This window comes from Sphaerodactylus townsendi, linkage group LG13 (genome assembly GCF_021028975.2).
Source record: "Sphaerodactylus townsendi isolate TG3544 linkage group LG13, MPM_Stown_v2.3, whole genome shotgun sequence".
NCBI lineage: Eukaryota > Metazoa > Chordata > Lepidosauria > Squamata > Sphaerodactylidae > Sphaerodactylus > Sphaerodactylus townsendi.
Window position 1 is genome coordinate 50,997,810 of NC_059437.1, and position 19,167 is coordinate 51,016,976.

Here is a 19,167-nt window from a genome sequence, read left to right on the forward strand (position 1 = left end):
CCACCCCCACCCTCCACAGGGTGTTTGTTGTGGTGGGGGAAGGGCAAGGAGATTGTCAGCCCCTTTGAGTCTCCTGCAGGAGAGAAAGGGGGGATATAAATCCAAACTCCTCTTCTTCTTCTTCAAAGGGGCCATCTGCTTCACCTTCGGCATGTAGGGAGGGGCCATGAGAGCCGAGGACTCATCCCTTTTCTGCCTTCCCTCTCCCTCCCTCAGTTCAAAGAATTGGCTTTCCTCTGCTTCCAAACCTCCTCAGAACAACAGCCCACCACCTCCCGAGGAAACCCTGTGGAATCGCTCTATCAGGAAATGTTTCCTAGCGTATACCCCAAAACCTTTTTTTTGCTTTAATTTCAACCCATTGGTTCTGGTCCAACCTTCTGGGCCAACCGAAAACAACACACACGCTAGCATGTAGATCATAGGTGTCAAACTCGTGGCCCTCCAGATGTTATGGACTACAGTTCCCATCACCCCCTGCCAGCATGATGCTGGCAGGGGATGATGGGAACTGTAGTCCATAACATCTGGAGGGCCGCGAGTTTGACACCTGTGATGTAGATCATGATCCAAGTACTAATCAGGTCTGGCCCTGCTCCGCTTCCAAGATCTGACACCGTCAGGCTAGCCTGGGTTGATCCGGATGTTGGGAACAGCAACTTTTGAGCCTCTGTCCTCTCACTGGTCATGAAAAATGTGCAGGGCCGTTGATCTGCTGATGGATGAAGTAGTTGTGGAAGAAGGAGTGAGTGTGACATAGCAGCCAAGAGCAGGTGGATTCTAACCTGGAGAACCGGGTTTGATTCCACACTCCTCCACCTGAATGGCTGGGGCTTATCTGGTGAACCAGATGTGTTTCTGCACTCTTACATTCCTGCTGGGTGACTGTGGGCTAGTCACAGTTCTCCCTGACCTCTCTCAGTCCCACAAGGTGCCTGTTGTGGGGAGAGGAAGGGAAAGGAGCTTGTAAGCCACCTTGAGTCTCCTTACAGGAGAGAAACGTGGGATATATGTATTGTCGAAGGCTTTCACGGCCGGAATCACTGGGGTGCTGTGTGGTTTCCGGGCTGTATGGCCGTGTTCTAGCAGCATTCTCTCCTGACGTTTCGCCTGCATCTGTGGCTGGCACCTTCAGAGGATCTTCAGAGGATCTTCAGAGGCATCTTCAGAGGATTCTAATCTGATCCTCTGAAGATGCCAGCCACAGATGCAGGTGAAACATCAGGAGAGAATGCTGCTAGAACACGGCCATACAGCCCGGAAACCACACAGCACCCAAGGTGGGATATAAATCCAAACTATTCTTCTTCTTCTTTTAAAAGGGAGGCCCCCAACATTTTTGATCAGACTGTCCAAGATTAGCTTACTGATGAGTGTCATAATCCTTGTTTACCCTGCATGGGTCTGCCTTACCAAGGGCTCACAAGAAAGCTGTGCTGTCCATCACCAGGACGGGGCCATGAATGATGAATTGCCCGGCAGAGTCACTCTGGGCAGAAACAAGGTTTTCTGGAGTTTTCTTGTGTCGATGACAACTGTGACGGGGAGTTTGATGGATGGCCACACCAGCAAGAACCTTGCTAGCCGGCTCTGTCCTGACAAGCTATCCACTATACACATGACGGTATTTGGAATACTATGCGAGCACTTAGGGAGAATTTCAAATGAGCTTGGAGTGGATAATCCTCCTTTCCTTTTTTATTTCTTCCTTGGATGAATAAGGAGATCCTTTTCCCATGACATCCATTTCTGCTCCCTCCTCCTGACAGTTGCCTGTAAAAGGTATGCCTTTTCCAACAGTACTTGTGTGCCGAGAAATCAGTATTGTATGCGTAAATGATATATAAATTGCATTTGAAAGCCGAACAACCGGCACGTATGATTCAGACAAATCTACAACTGCAGGAACAAGAAGCCGAGAACCGAAACCATTGTAAAAAAAATACGTCTATGAAAGAGAAATAAATAAAAAGAGAAATAAATCCAGCAGCACCCATTTAGCCGTTCACTGGTCTGTGGAAATCTCTAGCTGAACAAAGATACGCTGAATATTCTGTTGGGGTCTGTGTGTTTAAAACAGAGTTGGTCGGGGGCTCATAGCGAATGTTTATTTCTTTTATCCTGCTTTTTACCACACACAAAGTGGCTTACCGAGTCAGAAAAAAACCCCAATCAAATAGAAATCTACCCTAATATTATATTGTTGAAGGCTTTCATGGTTGGAATCACTGGAGTGTTGTGGGGCTTCAGGCGGTATGGCCGCATTCCAGTAGCATTTTCTCCTGATGTTTCACCTGCATCTGTGGCTGGCATCTTCAGAGGATCCTCTGAAGATGCCAGCCATGGATGCAGGCGAAACTTCAGGAGAAAATGCTACTGGAACACAACCATACAGCCCGGAAACTCCACAACATACCCTAAAATCTTAAACATTAAAAGAAATCTCTCCAAGGCTACAGAAAAATCTATTTTTTAATTGTGGCAAAGAAGTGGGTTTGATCCGATTTCTCTTCCTCCCCACCAAACTGCCCGCCCCCCGTACGATTAATCAGTGTAAAGCATTTTTAATTACAATTTGTATAACATGTATAAATAAATATTACATTCTTTCAGTCTACAATGCATACTAGGCAAATCCTTGTTAAAAAAGAAAGGAGTCCGACTATGCTACAGGGTTTCGAGATCTGTCGCATCTGAGCAGCCAAACAAACAAACAAATTGAAGGAGCCATTTGAACGATATATCGAAGTCGTGATCAAAAGCGGAGAGCATCTTTTCCTAGAATGTCAGGAACAGCCAAGAACTTTCCAGGAATGCTGAAGAAGATGACGGGTCCTTTAAGCTAGGATAGAGTCTTCTTCCAGACTGCCGGGGCTGGAACAGGGGACCTCTCAGTTTGCACTCTGCTGCCCCAAGTGGTCAACTACCCACAATTGCAGAATGAAAGGCTCCCTGGGTTACGAGGTCCTGGAAGGCTCCATGGACATTTCATCTACCCAAACAGCCCATTAGCTTCCTTTGATTGGTACAGCTGTAGAAGCTTCCAGGTCACATGTGGACTTTTTCAGGTCGCTAGCCAGATTTGAGGGTGTCTGGTTCTTAGAAGGTTTGCTCTGTCGCCTCCTTGCTTAGCACGGTTGGAATCACTGGAGTGTTGTGTGGCTTCCAGGCGGTACGGCCGCTTGGATACTTCCCACCCTGCCAGCTCTCAATGGGCCAGGGTGACAGCACTGAACTCTTTTAAGATGTAAATGGCATCTCTTCCTATCACAGCGATCCCTTTAAACTTGAGCACCCCTATAACATTTCCCTTGCGAAGAGATCGCACGCTCCCTGCCTGTAGAAAGCTCACTAGCCCTGTGTGCAGAAAGGTTTATTTTTCAGTTTGGGGAAGAACAGTGAGATATGTCATTTCCTCCCCCCTCCTACCATCTTCCGAAGAGGAGGAAAGCTGTACCACCATTCTTCTCAAGGTATAGATCTAATGGTACCCCAATACAATGAATTGTATGGTTATTGAGTTTAAGATGAAACCCTGCCTGCGCACTTACATCCTATTCTGTGTTTCAGACCAATTCACATAGTTCAGGGGAAGAAAAGAATTTATTCATCTCCTTGGCAGTCCGGAGTACTTCTGGGGTTCATCCCTCTACTAAAACATCACTAGCCATTTCTCATGCTCTTTTACGCCTACTCTTGAGGGCTAGCAACTTGACTTCTGTTTATTCTTTAAAAAAAACTTGAAGAGATGTTGAACTCCGTACCTGGTTCCGTGCCTGCAAGGAGGAACGTTCATTGCACTCTGTGTAGGTTAGGAAATGGCGGGAGGAGAGAGAAAACGCTGTAAACAAAAGGCGTAACATGGCCCATGGGTACTTTGGTCCTGGAAATTAAATTAAAAAGCTCTCTGAGCCCCCTAACACGTTCTGCTCTTTTGGTCCACATGGAAGGGGGCATCCTCCCCAAATGATGGTCTAGGCCCCACCAGAAAGGTTATCCCTAGGTGAACCGAATCCCACCTCCCATGTCCAAATATTAAGAGGAGATGATGACGATGAAGAAGAGTTTGGATTTATACCCTGCCTTTCTCTCTTGTAAGGAGACTCAAGGTGTCTTACCGACTGTTTTCCCTTCCTCTCCCCACAATGGTCACCTTGTGAGGTAGGTGGGGCTGAGAGAGTTCTGAGAGAACTGTGGCTAGCCCAAGGTCACCCAGCAGGAATGTTGGAGTAAGGAAACAAATCTGGTTCACCAGATATGAGTCCACCGCTCACTTGGAGGAGTGGGGAATCAAACCCAGTTCTCCAGATTAGAATCAACCTGCTCTTAACCACAACACCATGTTGGCTCACTGGATTCATGTCCCTTCTGCTCCAGATGAGTCCAGGAACAATGTCTTCTCCTCATTGGGTCAGGAAGGGCCAAACCCTTACTTTGAACATGGATTTGAGGTTCTGAGTAATTTGGAAAATGACTGGTCAGGTTTGAGAAAGAAATTTTTCCCTGCCCAGCAGCTTCAATGACAAATGTTAGGATGAAGGTGGTGCATTGTCAAACTGGACAGGCCTTCCATGAGCCAACGTGGGGCAGTGGTTTATAGTGGTGGACTCTAATCTGGAGAGCCAGGTTTGATTCCCCACTCCACCACATGAGCGGTGGACTCTAAACTGGATCAATGGATTTGTTTCCCCACTCCTGTACATGAAGCCTGCTGGGAGACCTTGGCCTAGTCACATTTCTCTTGGAACTCTCTCAGCCCCATCTACCTCACAAGGTGCCTGTTGTGGGGAAAGGAACGGAAGGAGTTTGTAGGCCACCTTGAGACTTCTGACAGGACAGAAAGGTGGGATATAAATCCAAACTTCTCTTCTTCTTGAATCTAGGGTAAAGCTGAATGGTCTAACAGGACATGCTTCATGAATATGTTGCATATGCACAGCTCACCGCAGATTTTCTCAGTGGTCAAAGCTAGCATCTTGGAAATGTTTTCTGTGAAATCATTCTGCACAGGGGCATTGATAAGGAAACCACAAATTTCCTTCATTTCTCCCGTTGTTGTTCCCCTTGTCTCTCCAGTTGCATTTATTTCACATGCCATAGCTGCAAACATATTATTCCTAATGGTGGTGGGAGTACATCTGTGATGCAGAAGTACAACCCTCCTCTTCTTTTGCACCATTGGAGGAACACAAGCACTTAGCTTCCCCCGTCTCCAGATTCACACACATTTCCAGGCCAAAGTAGAACTTCAGTAATCCATGATCATTTCTGGGGCAGTCCCTTATCAATTTTCTCCTACAAAAGAACTTCCCTTGTCAATTTCACTTGCTCCTAACTGCAGACAAAAAGTGTATCTTTGCTTTAATGTTATATTGCTAATGCAATATGACACAGAGAAAAAATGAAAAAGAATCCTTTTGAACATGGAGGAGGAGGAGGAGGAGAAAATGGCTGAAGGGAAGGTTGGGCGACTACATGAGGGCTTGGATAAGGGCGGAGAAATAAACATGATCACACACTCAAGGGACACTGGCTCAGAAACAGACCAGAAAAATCGTGATAAAAGTGCTCGGGAAAACAATGGAGGAAAAATGAAGGGAAAACGTTTCCAAAACCAAACAAAGGAAACAAAAACTTACAAAATTAAAAGAAAAAAAAACATTTGGCAGCAAGACATGTTGTAAACGACTCATGTGGAAAAAGGCCATGGGCTTGGAGGGAATAAGGTCATTGACCAGGGAGTCAAATCAGGTTGAGGAATGAATCACTGGGTCTTTCTGGGAAGAACACGAGATCAGCAATAGTACTCTGCTTGTTCAGAATAGGCATGAGAAAATACAATTATAGGTAAATGAAATGCATACAGAATCTCATTGATCCCCCCCCCCCAAACATGGACAATTAGAAGCAACAACGATAACCTACACCTTGATCAAAATTCAGCCGAACTGCCAATATGCAGCGTCACAGGAAGGCGGCTACAGCCGTTCCAGGGGTGGGTTCCAGCCCGGATCTCTCTGAAATTTATTGACTTTAAGCAGACAACGACTTGAAGTTGCTAATTTGTTGCAAATTGACCGACTTCTTCAAAAGACACGATAACGTACCACTGATTTCGGGGGAGCGACGATGATCATTTGGTCTGGAAAGAACGGATAGGATTTGGACATTTTTAAATCCCTGCTGGCATGCATCAGTAGTAAGATGTAAAAGGCAGAGCGGTGGAGAAAGAGAGGATGTGAGAAAGATGGAATTTCAGCATTTCTGATTTTCTTTAAAAAACATACGATTCAATCTCTTCCCTGACAACCATCCCATCCTCATTGCAGCTGTAGGAACAGAAAGCAGAGAGGTGAGTCATATTCTGCTCTTTTTCTTCCCATTTGCTGTTTTATTAGAAATATAAAGAAGTTTCCATTTTTCAAATCATAATTTTCGTTTAAAAAAAGAAGAGGAAAAAAAAGAATATTTTGGTACCTTGTGAGTAACTAATCTCTGACTCTTAATCGTCAGTTTCAAAACCACATCTCCTCCCAGTTCAAGATCTGGGCCAGTTCATTGCCGCTGCATTGCCGTGAACATTTCATTTGGGGGAGAGAAAAATGAAAAGAAAAAGACCGCCCTCCCTCCACGGACAGGATCAGCAAGCTCTCTCCCTGATTACAAAAATTGGCCTTGTTTTCAAGACTCTTCAGTCTGCCAACCTTCCAGCCTATTTCCAATGTCCTGATACAACTGAAGGCATCAAGGTGTGGTATGCAACCCCCCAAAGCACCTGACAACCAGGGCTATACTTCCTCTTTGAGCTTCTCCATGTAGTGTTTTGTTTCCCCGAGGTCCATATCTTGGCAAACCCATTTTATGTCATCTTCATTGCAGTTGAGGATGGAGTTGACAGTTGGACAACTGTCATCCGGAGGGATGGTGGTGAACGTGGTGAACTTGACCCTCTTCCGCTTGGAGGTGGGTGAATGCAAGGGGGGCTCGGGCTTTGGCTCTTTCCCTTGTTTGCCCCCCGAGTCAGCTGACCTGTGCAGTTGGCCCTGGATGCTTTTTGGCATGCTGCCGTTGAGGAGATGGTTGCTCTCCTCCAAGCTTATCCCCCGGTCGACGTTCGTCGTGTGTTCGTCCTGCGGGGGCGAAATATCCACTTGGTTCTCCAACAGTTCGGTTTCGTTCCCGAGCCACACCCAATCATGGGAGTGGCTCTTGGTAGCCTGCCCTTCCACTGGGACTTGCTTGTGCCGGTATTTCAACGTGAAGGTGGCACAGTTTATCAGGAAGACTAGAATAGCCAGGCAGAAGACGCCCAAGAGGGCATACATCCCGATCTCCAGGTCACTGAGTCCCCGAGGGGCTTGCACAAGGTCATTGCCCTCCTCCCCTCCATCACTTTTGGGGAGATCGATCTGAGCTGGAAAGTTGGTGAAGTCTATGGGGATATTCTGCAGTTGCCCGTCATCAGAGAGTTTTTCTCCAGCAAGGTTGCTCTTCAGCACTTTGCCTTTGATCGCAGACTTCGCTGTGGTGCTGACTTTCCAGATGTATGCAGCTCTTCTTCTCAGCCTCATCCGAAGAGCGCTCCCGTGGATATCAGCCTGCCTTGGCCATACCGCCTTTGATTTGTCCAACACCTTCTGCCGCCGGATTCAGCCTATGGATTTTCGATCTCATCAGCATCATAATCACCGACACTGTGGGTGTCGGCGTCGTTCTGGCCAAACTTCACCTTGATGCTACCATTGCCCACTGCTAGGACGCTCTTCCTCTTGGACTTCTGGCACGCTTCAGAGATCATCATGTCCACTTTGACCAGTGGGCCTTGTCCTTCACCTTCTGCTGCCACCATTGGCCACTTGGTGGTAGGACTTGGATGTGCTGAAATGACAGATTCATCTAATGAGGAAGCAGAGAGAGAAAAGTCTTTGGGGTCATAAATGTCCAGCGGAGTCACGGTGCCGTCACTGAACTGGATCCAGGTGCTGATGATGGCCTCCTAAAAGAGGAGGAGAAGAGTTAAAGACTTTCTCTTTGGTAGCCCAACCTCATCCCATTGTAACTGATCTATTAAGAAAGCTGGTGGAAACTATATTTAAGGTCTTAATTTTAAAATATAGAGATATACAAGGTTTTTATTCCTTTATTTTAAAATTATTATTTGGAACTATCCAAGGGGGATTTTATAAGAACTTTTTGAATTTTTAAAAATATTTTATTTTAAAAGTATTTTATAAATTTTATGAATTATTTATATACTTGTGGTAGGCTAAAGATACTATGGTTATGTGGATGATATTGCTCTGTAGTTGGTACTTTGACCCGCTGTTCTTGACTGTTCCCCCTAAAGAACTGAGTAGCGTAGGAGGTTAAGAGCTCATGTATCTAATCTGGCGTAGGAGGTTAAGAGCTCATGTATCTAATCTGGAGGAACCGGGTTTGATTCCCAGCTCTGCCGCCTGAGCTGTGGAGGCTTATCTGGGGAATTCAGATTAGCCTGTACACTCCCACACATGCCAGCTGGGTGACCTTGGGCTAGTCACAGCTTCTCGGAGCTCTCTCAGCCCCACCCACCTCACAGGGTGTTTGTTGTGAGGGGGGAAGGGCAAGGAGATTGTAAGCCCCTTTGAGTCTCCTGCAGGAGAGAAAGGGGGGATATAAATCCAAACTCTTCTTCTCTTCTTCTATATTTTATGTACTGGTATATTTTACTGAACTTTATTTTTAGCGTAGCGTATATCAGAATTGTATGCAGGAATGTTATTGCTGAAGTAATGTTAATTTTTTTAAATGCTGGTCTAAGGCCGTAAATAAATGTCTGAATAAATGTCTGGAGATCTATTTTCTTCTTTTTGTTCTTGCGAACTACAAAAAGTTACAAACCCGTATTACTCACATACATATAATAATGTACAATAACCTAACATTGAACAACCAATCAGCTATCAAGTCTCGTGGGTAAATACTGTCCCATGATTTCATTATAGCTCCTAAGTCAAACAAGATCCATCAGTTTTAAAGGTTTTCAACTCTATCTCAAAACTGCAAAGTCAGTCCTCTCTTCCAGTTTAACTCTGTTCCACTAATTTATAGACACCATATTTTTACAAAGAGAGCTTTTAGATGTTCTTCCTTTTAAATGGTTTACAAACCCCTATTTTATCTGTTTTCATTATTCTGAAGTCAGCAAGAACCCAACATTCAGGATCTAAGAAGGTACAACTACAAACTTCTCCAAACCCTCCAAAAATTTTTTTGCCTTTGAACAGCATACCCCAATTTACATTTGACATTTCCACATGTTTCAAAAGTGGTAAATTACATTCACTGTGTGTGTTCATGTTTCGAGAAAGACAAGGCCAAATGTTTGCCAAACTTTTGAGATTTTGGGCAATGGGATCAAAATGCATGTAGGGAGGAGGGGACTACCTTTTCTGTCCCAAATTATGATCAATTTTCTTTCCCAAATGTTTTGATCAGTTCCTTTTCCAAAGGTCTTGCAAGCATAAGCATAAATTAACATAGCCAGGATTTTTCCACTCACATAGTCAATCACTCCTAAAACAAGAGGTGACCAAGCCCCCGTGGCTTTCAGAGGAAAATTGCTGCATCTCTGCATGAGTTACTGCTCAGAACAGTGTTTCTTTCAGAGACACAGGAGGTGAGCTCTTGGCCAAATAGCTAATTCATACTCTCGCATACTCAAATAAATCTTTTCGAGTATAAGAAGAGCAAACTGTGCCTTCAGTGTTAAGCCAGAAAAGAAGAAAGTGGACCAGTATCCTCAGAAGTTAGAAGACTGCTTGAAATCACCCCAGGGCTTCACAATAATTTTACACTTCAGTGCATCAAAACAAATGGGTGAAAAATCACCATGGGAGGGAGAGCCATTACCACCTCATTAATATCTAATCATAGAACAAATGCGCAGAGCAATATTGTTTTCAACTGGTTGCAATTTGTTACACAACAGCTTGGAAGAAAGGCTACAGCAACCCCGGCAGTCAAATTTCAAGCTATTCAGAGAAAACAGCAAGAGGCGTTTATCTTTTTCAGGAGCCGGGGCTGGAGCGACTAGTTAATTTTCGAGCCACTTGCAGCCAGCCCGGCCGAGATGTTACAAGGAGGAAAATTTATTGTGCCTCAGCAGGAGAAGGGCAAGAGGCAGCGCAGCTTAAACACGCTCAGCAGATGGCATCAGAAAAGTGGCAGCAAAGTTAACCATTTGTCGCGGAAGGAGGGGAACGGGGAAAAGGGGCTGGCGATCCGGCCACGCCTGCCACATTGCAAACGTAGAGCTCCTGTGCAGGTGGCCTGCTCCTGTGCACTTTAAATAGGCTGACCAGACGTCCCGCTTTTGGCGGGACAGTCCCGCCTTAAAACAATTTGTCCCGCGGGTTTTTCCAAGTGTCCCAATTTTTGGAAGGCTGCCGCACTGCCTTCTGGGGTGCAAGACAGTGCAGCAGCCTCCTGCCATGCAGCCGCAGGAGCGCACGGCCTTCTGGGGCGCTCCAGTTTCCCGCCCTGTCACTGTGGCAGTGCGCTCCTGCAGCTGCGCGCACATGCACGCATGTGCACGGCCGCCCGCCTACCCGCCCGTCCCGGTTCACAAAGGTGACCATCTGGTCACCTTAACTTTAAATTATCTTTTATCTTAAATTATCTTTTTCCTTTTAACAGCAAGATTTCTCGTCCCAACGTCCATTCGAGCAAGCGCAGCCAGCGCATTTCCAGAGTTTTAATTTGGATACAGCAGTTCTTCATATTCAAATTATAGATTCCCAAATGAGGTGCCAGGGGGTGCGGGTAAAGCCTCTCTTTTCCGGGGCCGCCAAATTTGAAGCATGTCCTGGCCAGGATGTTTGTGCAGGAAACATTCTCATTTGCGAGCTGTGGGGCAGAGGGAACTTGGGAGGGAAAAGGTCGCTGGCCGCAATATTGAGCAAAGGACGACCCAGCCGTTTTGAAGCCGGGATCCCTGGGACTACCTGATGCTGGGGATTAACAGGAGATGGACGAACTGGTCACGCCCAGCTTATCAACCTTCTGCAGGCAACCGGCAGAAATACTGAGCTGGATGGACCGGTGGTCTAATCCAGCATGTCAGCTCTTACGTGATAACTGAGCAACAGAAACTGCTTCTTTTTGACAAACAAACTGGAGTCCTCTATTCTGTTCTCGCACTACATTGCACGAGAGAGGCCTTCTTTTCTGGTCCCTCTCCCTGGCAAATCACTGTCCCTCTTTGGTCCTCTTTCTCCTATTTGGGAAGGTCTTTTCAAAGATATTGTTAGGCCCCTTCTGCACATGCAGAATAATGCGCATTCAATCCACTTTCACAATTGTTTGCAAATAGATTTTGGTCTTCAGCACAATAAAATCCAGCTGCAAAGTGCACTGAAAGTGGATTGAAAGCACGTTATTTTGCATGTGCGGAAGGGACCTTAGTGTAAGGTGACCAGATGGTCACCTTTGTGAACCAGGATGGGCGGGGAGGCAGGCAGCCACACGCGCAGCCACAGGAGCACACGGCCTTTTGTGGCGCTTCCGTTTCCCGCCCTGTCACAGGGCGGGAAATGGAAGCGTCCCAGAAGGCTGTGCGCTCCTGTGGCCATGCGCGGGGGATGCTGCCACACTGCCTTGTGCCCCAGAAGGCAGTGTGGCAGCCTTCCAAAAATCGGGACACTTGAAAAAACCGCGGGACGCAGGACAAATTGTTTTAAGGCGGGAATGTCCCGTCAAAAGCGGGACGTCTGGTCAGCCTACCTTAGTGTGAGTTGACAGAATTGCCATTCTTCAGGCTTCAGCTCACTCCTTCTAGCAGGTCTCCCGTGCTGTCAAATCGCAGCTGGCTTATAACAACCCCATAGAGTTTTCAAGGCATGTGTCTAACAGAGGTGGTTTGCCATTGCCTGCCTCTGCCCATCTACCCTCAACTTCCTTGGCAGTCTCCCATCCAGTTTGGGGCATTCTTGTTTCAAACAATTAGTGGAACTGGGCTGCGCTGTCACGACTGGAGGAAAATTGCCCAGTTTACAGAAAATAAATATAACAATATATATTTCACTTTGTATATCTCAGGGGTCTGCAACCTGCAGCTCTCCAGATGTTCATGGACTACAATTCCCATCAGCCCCTGCCAGCATGGAGAGCCGCAGGTTACAGACCCCTGGTATCTAATCAATTTATAGAAATGCAATGAAAAATTGAACATAACATCACTGGGAAGACTCAGCTCGAGCTGTGGAGGTCCAGGAAATCTGGGGAGTATCCCACAGCCGTGTCACACCAACTTCTAGAAATACCACCAAGACTCAATATGGAATCCATATTATTTCTGGGGCCCGAGAGGCTGGAAAAGGACCGTCCACCTTGGGCAACATCTCTCGAACGACTTAACATTCTGAAGATCCCGCCCCCCCCCCCAGAAAAGGCAGAGAAATGATGTAGCAGCATGTCCTTCAAAGAGCTGTTTCTGCAAATTTAGCAGTGCTCTGCCAATAAATTCCCCCTAGCCAGTGATTCTCTGACAAGCTCCTCCAATTACCATCAAGGGATGAAGATGGATTGGAACCATCTCCTCTGCAGGGCTTCTACCTCGGTGGTGATGCCTGGGATACCAAGGTGACAAATCTCCTCAGGCCTGTTAATTACAAGTCGTGAACAAATAATTCACAGAGGGATTATGGGTAGAAGCCTCTTCTCCCTCCTCTTCTCCCTCTCTTGATGCCCTGCCGCTCTTTGTCAACTAACTGCATTTTCACTTGACTGCCACCGATATCCCTCAAAACCCAGGATGATTTATTTGAAGGCGGCATGAACAGGCTGGCAGCCAAACACCATACATTATGTCATTTTGAGTGACAGCAGAACCCCCCGGAACGGAGGGGAAGACTCTGGGACCTCCACGACAGCTGTCAAATTCTGAACAAAATCCTCTCTTTTCGCCGGCAAAGAACCAAGCCACGTCTGCCAATACATGGTAGATGTTTAGTGGAGAAAGGTTTCAAGACAGGGCCTGCTAAGGCTACGTGGTGCAATTTCTGACGCTGTCAATTGGACAGTGGGAAAAATGTCTTGCCCCTTCATAGAATCCTAGAGTTGGGAGAGACCCCCAAGGGCCATCGTCCAACCCCCTGCAATGCAGGAACACACAATCAAAGCACTCCTACCATATGTTCCTCCAGCCTCTGTTTAAAAACCTCCAGAGGAGGAGACTCCACAATTCTCCGAGGCAGTGAATTCCACTGTTGAATACTCCTGACAATAAGGAAGTTCTTCCCAATGTTCAGGTGGAATCTCTTTTCCTTCACCTTGAACCCATGACTCCTGGTTCTAGTCTCTGGAGCAGCAGAAAACAAGCTTGCTCCCTCACCAACATGACATCCCTTCACATATCTAAAGATGACTATCATGTCACCCCTTCACCTTCTCTTCACCAAACTAAACATCCCCAGCTCCCTAAGTCTCTTCTCGTAGGACATGGATTCCAGATCTTTGACCATTTTGGTTACTCTCCTCAGGACCTGTTCCAAGAATACAATCTGGCTTCCTCTATAAAATACTCGGATTACCACACTCTGTACCATATGCTGTACTATGCTTAGAAACTGGTCAGAACCTACTTGAAACAAGAGCATGGCTGAATATATTCAAGTATTGGATCAAATTATGTTTTAACTCTGATGTGCGCAGTTTAATATACACTGCGCGCCCAGATCTATTTGCCAGATCAAAAATTTACCCAATAGGTTTATTACTGGAAGATCTCTGTATGCTGACACCCAGAGAGATTTTCTAAACCTTAAAAAGTAGACTTCTAGAACAGGAATATCATATCTTGTTGGGGCAAGCAAATAAATCATGCTCACCCCTCTCTGTCGGAATAATACCGGAACAGGGGCACATAGCCAAATATCTTGAATTATTAACTGAACCCCAACAGAGATGGATTATCACAAGGGCCAGATCCAATACCTTCCCATCGGCCATTACAAAGGGTCGTTACTTATCCATATCTCTCCAGGATCGGGTTTGTCCACACTGTGAAAATCAAGTGGAGACTCTTGCTCACATTATTCTTGACTGTCCGAGATATGTGGGAATTAGGAATTTCTTTCCCAGGCTGGCCCTAGACAAATCTGAAAGTGACTCTGACTGTTGTTGTGGAGCTCCTGTGAAACAACACAGATGTCATGCTCTTGGAAAAGTAGCACAATTTCTTTTGCAAGTGACTGAACTTTCTAAGTAATGTATACTGCTATACACAGTCTTCCTGTCTGCGCTTTGAATGTACTCTTGATTTGTATGTCAAAAATGTCTGGCAATGCTCTAGAACCTATTTTTAAATGCCAAATAAAGGTTGTTGTTGTTGTTGTTGACCTGTTCCAGCTTGTCAATATCCTTCTGCACACAATATTAAATAGAGGTTTAATGAGTGGAAATGAGCAGGTGAGTTTTTTCAGGGACTATTTCCTTTCAAATGTCCCTTTGCGCCAACTACAGTTTTTTGGCAGCTATCTGTTGGCTATTGTTCCACTTACAGTGGACCATCCAGCAAGCAGCGTCGACAAAAGCCCGGGACTTTTTTTATCATGGCTCTGGCTTTGCGGAATGGACTCCCTGAAGAGGTGAGGGGGGGTCTTTCTTTTGAGGTCTTGAGGCCTGACTGTTTGCCAGGGTTTTTGAAGGGGGCAAACATCTTTTGAGGGCGAGAGGGAGAGATGCGGGGTTGGTTGGTTGATTTCGGTTTCAACTGGAAATGTTTAACTGGAAATGTGTTAACAGGAATTTACCTGGATATGTTTCCGGTTCATGGTTTTTAATGAAAGCTGGAACTATCGTCAGCTGCTATGAAGCACAAGAAAATGCAGGGTATAGATCAGCCATTCTCAACCAGGGTTCCCTGGTACCCTGGGGTGCCGTGAGCATGTCCCAGGGGTACCGCGACAACACTACTGTCCCCCCCCACCATTTTTGTGGTGTCTCCCACCGGCACCTGCAAGGACATGGAGCTGGCCCATGGGGCAGGGCCTGCCACAAGGTCAGCAGCCACCCCCCCCCCAGTGCTTCCCTTCATCCTGGGAGGGGAAGGTGGGGGGTGTGGCAAGCAGGGGTAATGGGAGGAGAAGGTGGAGGGTGGCGGCAGGGGTACCGTGAGATATGAAGAGTGAGGTCAAGGGTACCCTGACCTCAAAAAGGTTGGGAAACACTGGTATAGATGTTACAACAGATGAACAAATAAAATAGCATCCCCTGATAAATGCTTCCAGGTCACACTGGTAACACAGGGACAGCTAGAAGGCCCAATTAAAAAGCTGGCCACCCTGTGATTGAGCCATGTTGTGCAATGGTTAGAGTGAAGGGCTAGGACAGTGGTGGTGAACCTTTGGCACTCCAGATGTTATGGACTACAATTCCCATGAACCCCTTGTAGTCCATAACATCTGGAGTGCCAAAGGTTCGCCACCACGGGGCTAGGATCTGGGTTCAAATCTTTACTCTGCCATGGGTGTTTGCTAGGTGATTTCACGCGAGTCCCACACTCTCAGTCCAACCTACCTCATAGGGTTATTGTGAGGAGGGGAGAACTATATAAACTGAGGTACCCCCTGGAGAGAAAGGCCGGATACAAATGAATCAAATAAAGATCTCTCTCTAAGACATAGGTGTCAGATTCGTGGCCCTCCAGATGTTATGGACTACAGCTCCCATCATCCCCTACAGCTCCCATCATCCCCTGCCAGCATCATCCATAACATCTGGAGGGCCGCGAATTTGACACCTGTGCTCTAAGATGACAGAATCTCCCCAAACCCACTATCTAACTATCTAACTATCTAACTATCTAACTATCTAACACAGGGGTAGGGAACCTGCGGCTCTCCAGATGTTCAGGAACTACAATTCCCATCAGCCCCTACCAGCATGGCCAATTGGCTGTGCTGACAGAGGCTGATGGGAATTGTAGTTCCTGAACATCTGGAGAGCCGCAGGTTCCCTACCCCTGATCTAACATGTTAACTATCTAACATGGCTCTATTCCAAAAGATTAACTTACGATGTTTCTTGTTTTCTTCTTCTCTGTTACTCCATATCTGATGGGAGTTTCCTTGTGTGTACGGGAAGAAACCCCTTTTCCACTCCCGCCCCACCTGGCCAAAAGCAGGACGAGGGAGGAGAAGAGCAGGCGATGTTCTTCAGCGGCAAAGGGGCATGAAGAGCTGACCGGAGTTATTTCACGTGGGGGTGTTCTGGAGCTCTTCCCCATTAGCAATGACAAGATCAAACCACGGAGCGTAAATGGCTATTAACATTAGCGTTCCCCTCTTCCTCTCCTCTTTTCATCTCAGCTCATTGGGCACCCAAACAAAAGAGGCATTCCGAGGGGGAAATGGACCTGGCTCCTCGGTTCACGTTTCGGCTTCTAAAGCAGCTCCTCCGTGCTCGCTCTCAAAGCCGTCGGAGGGAATGCAAAAAGCAGCCCGGGATCCCACTGCAGTAGGGCAGTGGTGGCGAACCTATGGCACGCGTGCCAGAGGTGGCACTCAGAGCCCTCTCTGCGGGCACGCGCACAGAGTTTGTCGTGGGGGGAGGGGCGGATAATGCCCCCACACACATCTAGACTGGCCTGGGCCGCTGGGCAAAAGTTCACCATGTCGGTAACCCTATTACCGTGTTTCCCCGAATATAAGACAGTGTCTTATATTAATTTTTGCTCCCAAAGATGCGCTATGTCTTATTTTCAGGGGATGTCTTATATTTCTGTATTCTGTTCGTCTTGTGGGCATGTTTCCAAACAAAAAATCCTTTGCTACGTCTTACTTTTGGGGATGTGCCTTATATTTAATCTTCAGCAAAACCTCTACTATGCCTTATTTTCCGGGGAGCGCCTGGTATTCGTGTTTCAGGCAAGTGCTGTTAAGCCACACTGATTTTCATAGGAAGAGCAAAAGTCTGCGATCCTTTACCTGGGAGTAAGTTCGGTGGTTGGCAATGGGGCTTCCTTCTGAGTAAACCCTCCTTGGTTCGTGATGCACCCATTCAAAGCATTGCACAGTTGCTTCAAAGCAAAGCCATGACGCATACTCCCGAGTAACGCGCGCTTTGGAACCAACCATTTTTTCTAAACTAAAACCTCAGTATTCAGGTTAAATGGCCGTGTTGGCACTTTGCGATAAATGAGTGGGTTTTGGGTTGCAGTTTGGGCACTCGGTTACGAAAAGGTTCACCATCACTGCAGTAGGGAGATCATGCCAGCCTGCCCTGCAGGAACGTTGTAAGAAATACGGTAACTCCACACAGGAAGTAGTTTGAATGCTGCAAATACTGAGTGCATACGAGGAATTATTGTTTTTGTGTTTGTTATGCGTGCATTCATGTTTTTTAGAATCCCTTCTCTTCCATTTAGATATTTGAACTTCTTGGAATTCAGCAGAATAGAGCATGACCTGGTGAGCGGAAAGGACGAGGCTGCGCCCTCCAGTACCAGCATGCCATGGTGCGAGTCCTCACCCAGTTTGTCGCCGAGGATGCCAGCCCGTGGGGCCAGCTGAGTTATTTGCTGGGCTCTGATTGGCAGTTCGACATTACGGACTAGGTGGCTGGCTTTATGAAGCTGGAAGAGCCTCACGTGGCCCGGCTACAGGGGGGCAAGATTCTGATTGGGCAGGAAGTTGGCATGACGATGGTCCAGGCAGAGATTTATCCAAGGTTGGCTCCAGAAACCAGGGACCATCCCTGGTAAAGACGGTTGAAATATATGAATGTCAAGAATTTTACATCATGGGGACTAGAAAGCTGTTTTACTTTTTTAAAAAAAAGAAACTCCAGATGCAGGAGTTTTGCAGAAGCCGGATTCTGTGGCTTTCCAACACATTTGTGGCCTACCCTTTCCCCCACGAATGATCCGCAGGAAGGGACAGAAAACAATAGGAGCCCGCCAACTACCTGTTTGGGGGTATGGAGCAGGTCTTGAGCCACAGCGGTTGCCACGATTGCTCGGTTGCTTGCCGTGCTGGGCTGAAGGAAGAGGGACAGCCCCGCAACCAGCTGCACCCCCATGTCCATGATGGTCACCTTATCATCCAACACCGTCACAGTCTTCTCGGCCAAGATGGAGTCCGACAGCGGAGAGAGGACCTTTGGAGGAAGGGATCCAGTTAGAAAGGGGGTCATAAAGCTACTGTGACTTTCCCCCCCTGAGGATCTAGCACTCTAGACTCATCTCAAACCGATAGGAACAGGTCCCAGAGACCAACTTGGCTTCACATTCTACTTGTAGGGGCTTTCCCCATTGACAGAGTTGAACTGGTTTCTACCTAGGTTCGCCTCAGTGAACTCCTTCACATATACCGAGCTCAACATTGTTTTGTTCCCAGTTCCCTCAGCCGTCAGAATTCGCGACATCGCTTGTCGCCAGTTATGAACTACACTTTTTCTGCCGGTACCAAGGTGGAGTAACAGCCGAAGCTTTGAACTGGGGAAGCATCGAAGCGACACCTCATCCGTTCAGCCAATCACGAGGCAGCTTTTGTGGCATGCACAGAGCAGGAGAGTCGTGGCGGGCAGAAAGCGCGATGTAACTGTAAACTGTAAAACTGTAAAAAGATGCTCCGTTTCCGCTGGCGTTTCAATCACGCATCGAGGAAGCGAAACAGGCACCAAGATAGTCCTTTACCTTAATTTAGCTTCGGTTCCAGGGGGCCAACTCAGTTGCTGTGGGGACAGCCTGGAATCGCCCTCCACTGAAGGGAACCGAGTAGACCTTAGCTCCCTGCTGTACAAAGATCAAGGAACTGGGTTATGACAGTGACTCCTTCAATATGCTAACCTTTTACTGAAACTTTTGCCCTCATTAGCGAGAGGCTGTTAGCAATGGACTATCAACAGTAACTGCAGAGCTTGGCAAATAAATCTTGTTCACCAACAAATATGTCAATTCGCTTTCCGCGCGGGATACCCAGCCTATTATATTACAGCGCTCACAAATCCCATATTAACAGTGAGAGAGCTCTTATATGCTGGCTAGATTTCAACATCATGCCATTCTCCGCTACATAGAGGAAGACTTAAAGGTCTTCCAAGTGATAGAAGGTTCTGTACCTGTAGCATAGGACAGCTGGATTCCATCCACACATTCTCACTGAACTGCTTATTATACCAAGAACT

At 46.8% G+C, this 19,167-nt stretch overlaps 1 protein-coding gene across 1 annotated transcript in view; it reads right to left on the reverse strand.

Moving 5' to 3' along the window:
• Positions 1-4,764: 4,764 nt before the first annotated feature.
• TMEM132C (transmembrane protein 132C) overlaps positions 4,765-19,167 on the reverse strand; it is a 267,580-nt gene continuing 253,177 nt past the window's right edge. The window contains 3 exon segments of the mRNA XM_048514591.1: positions 4,765-7,646; positions 7,649-7,996; positions 17,947-18,138. Of these exon segments, the coding sequence (XP_048370548.1) occupies positions 6,789-7,646; positions 7,649-7,996; positions 17,947-18,138 (1,398 nt within the window). The 3' untranslated portion in view covers positions 4,765-6,788.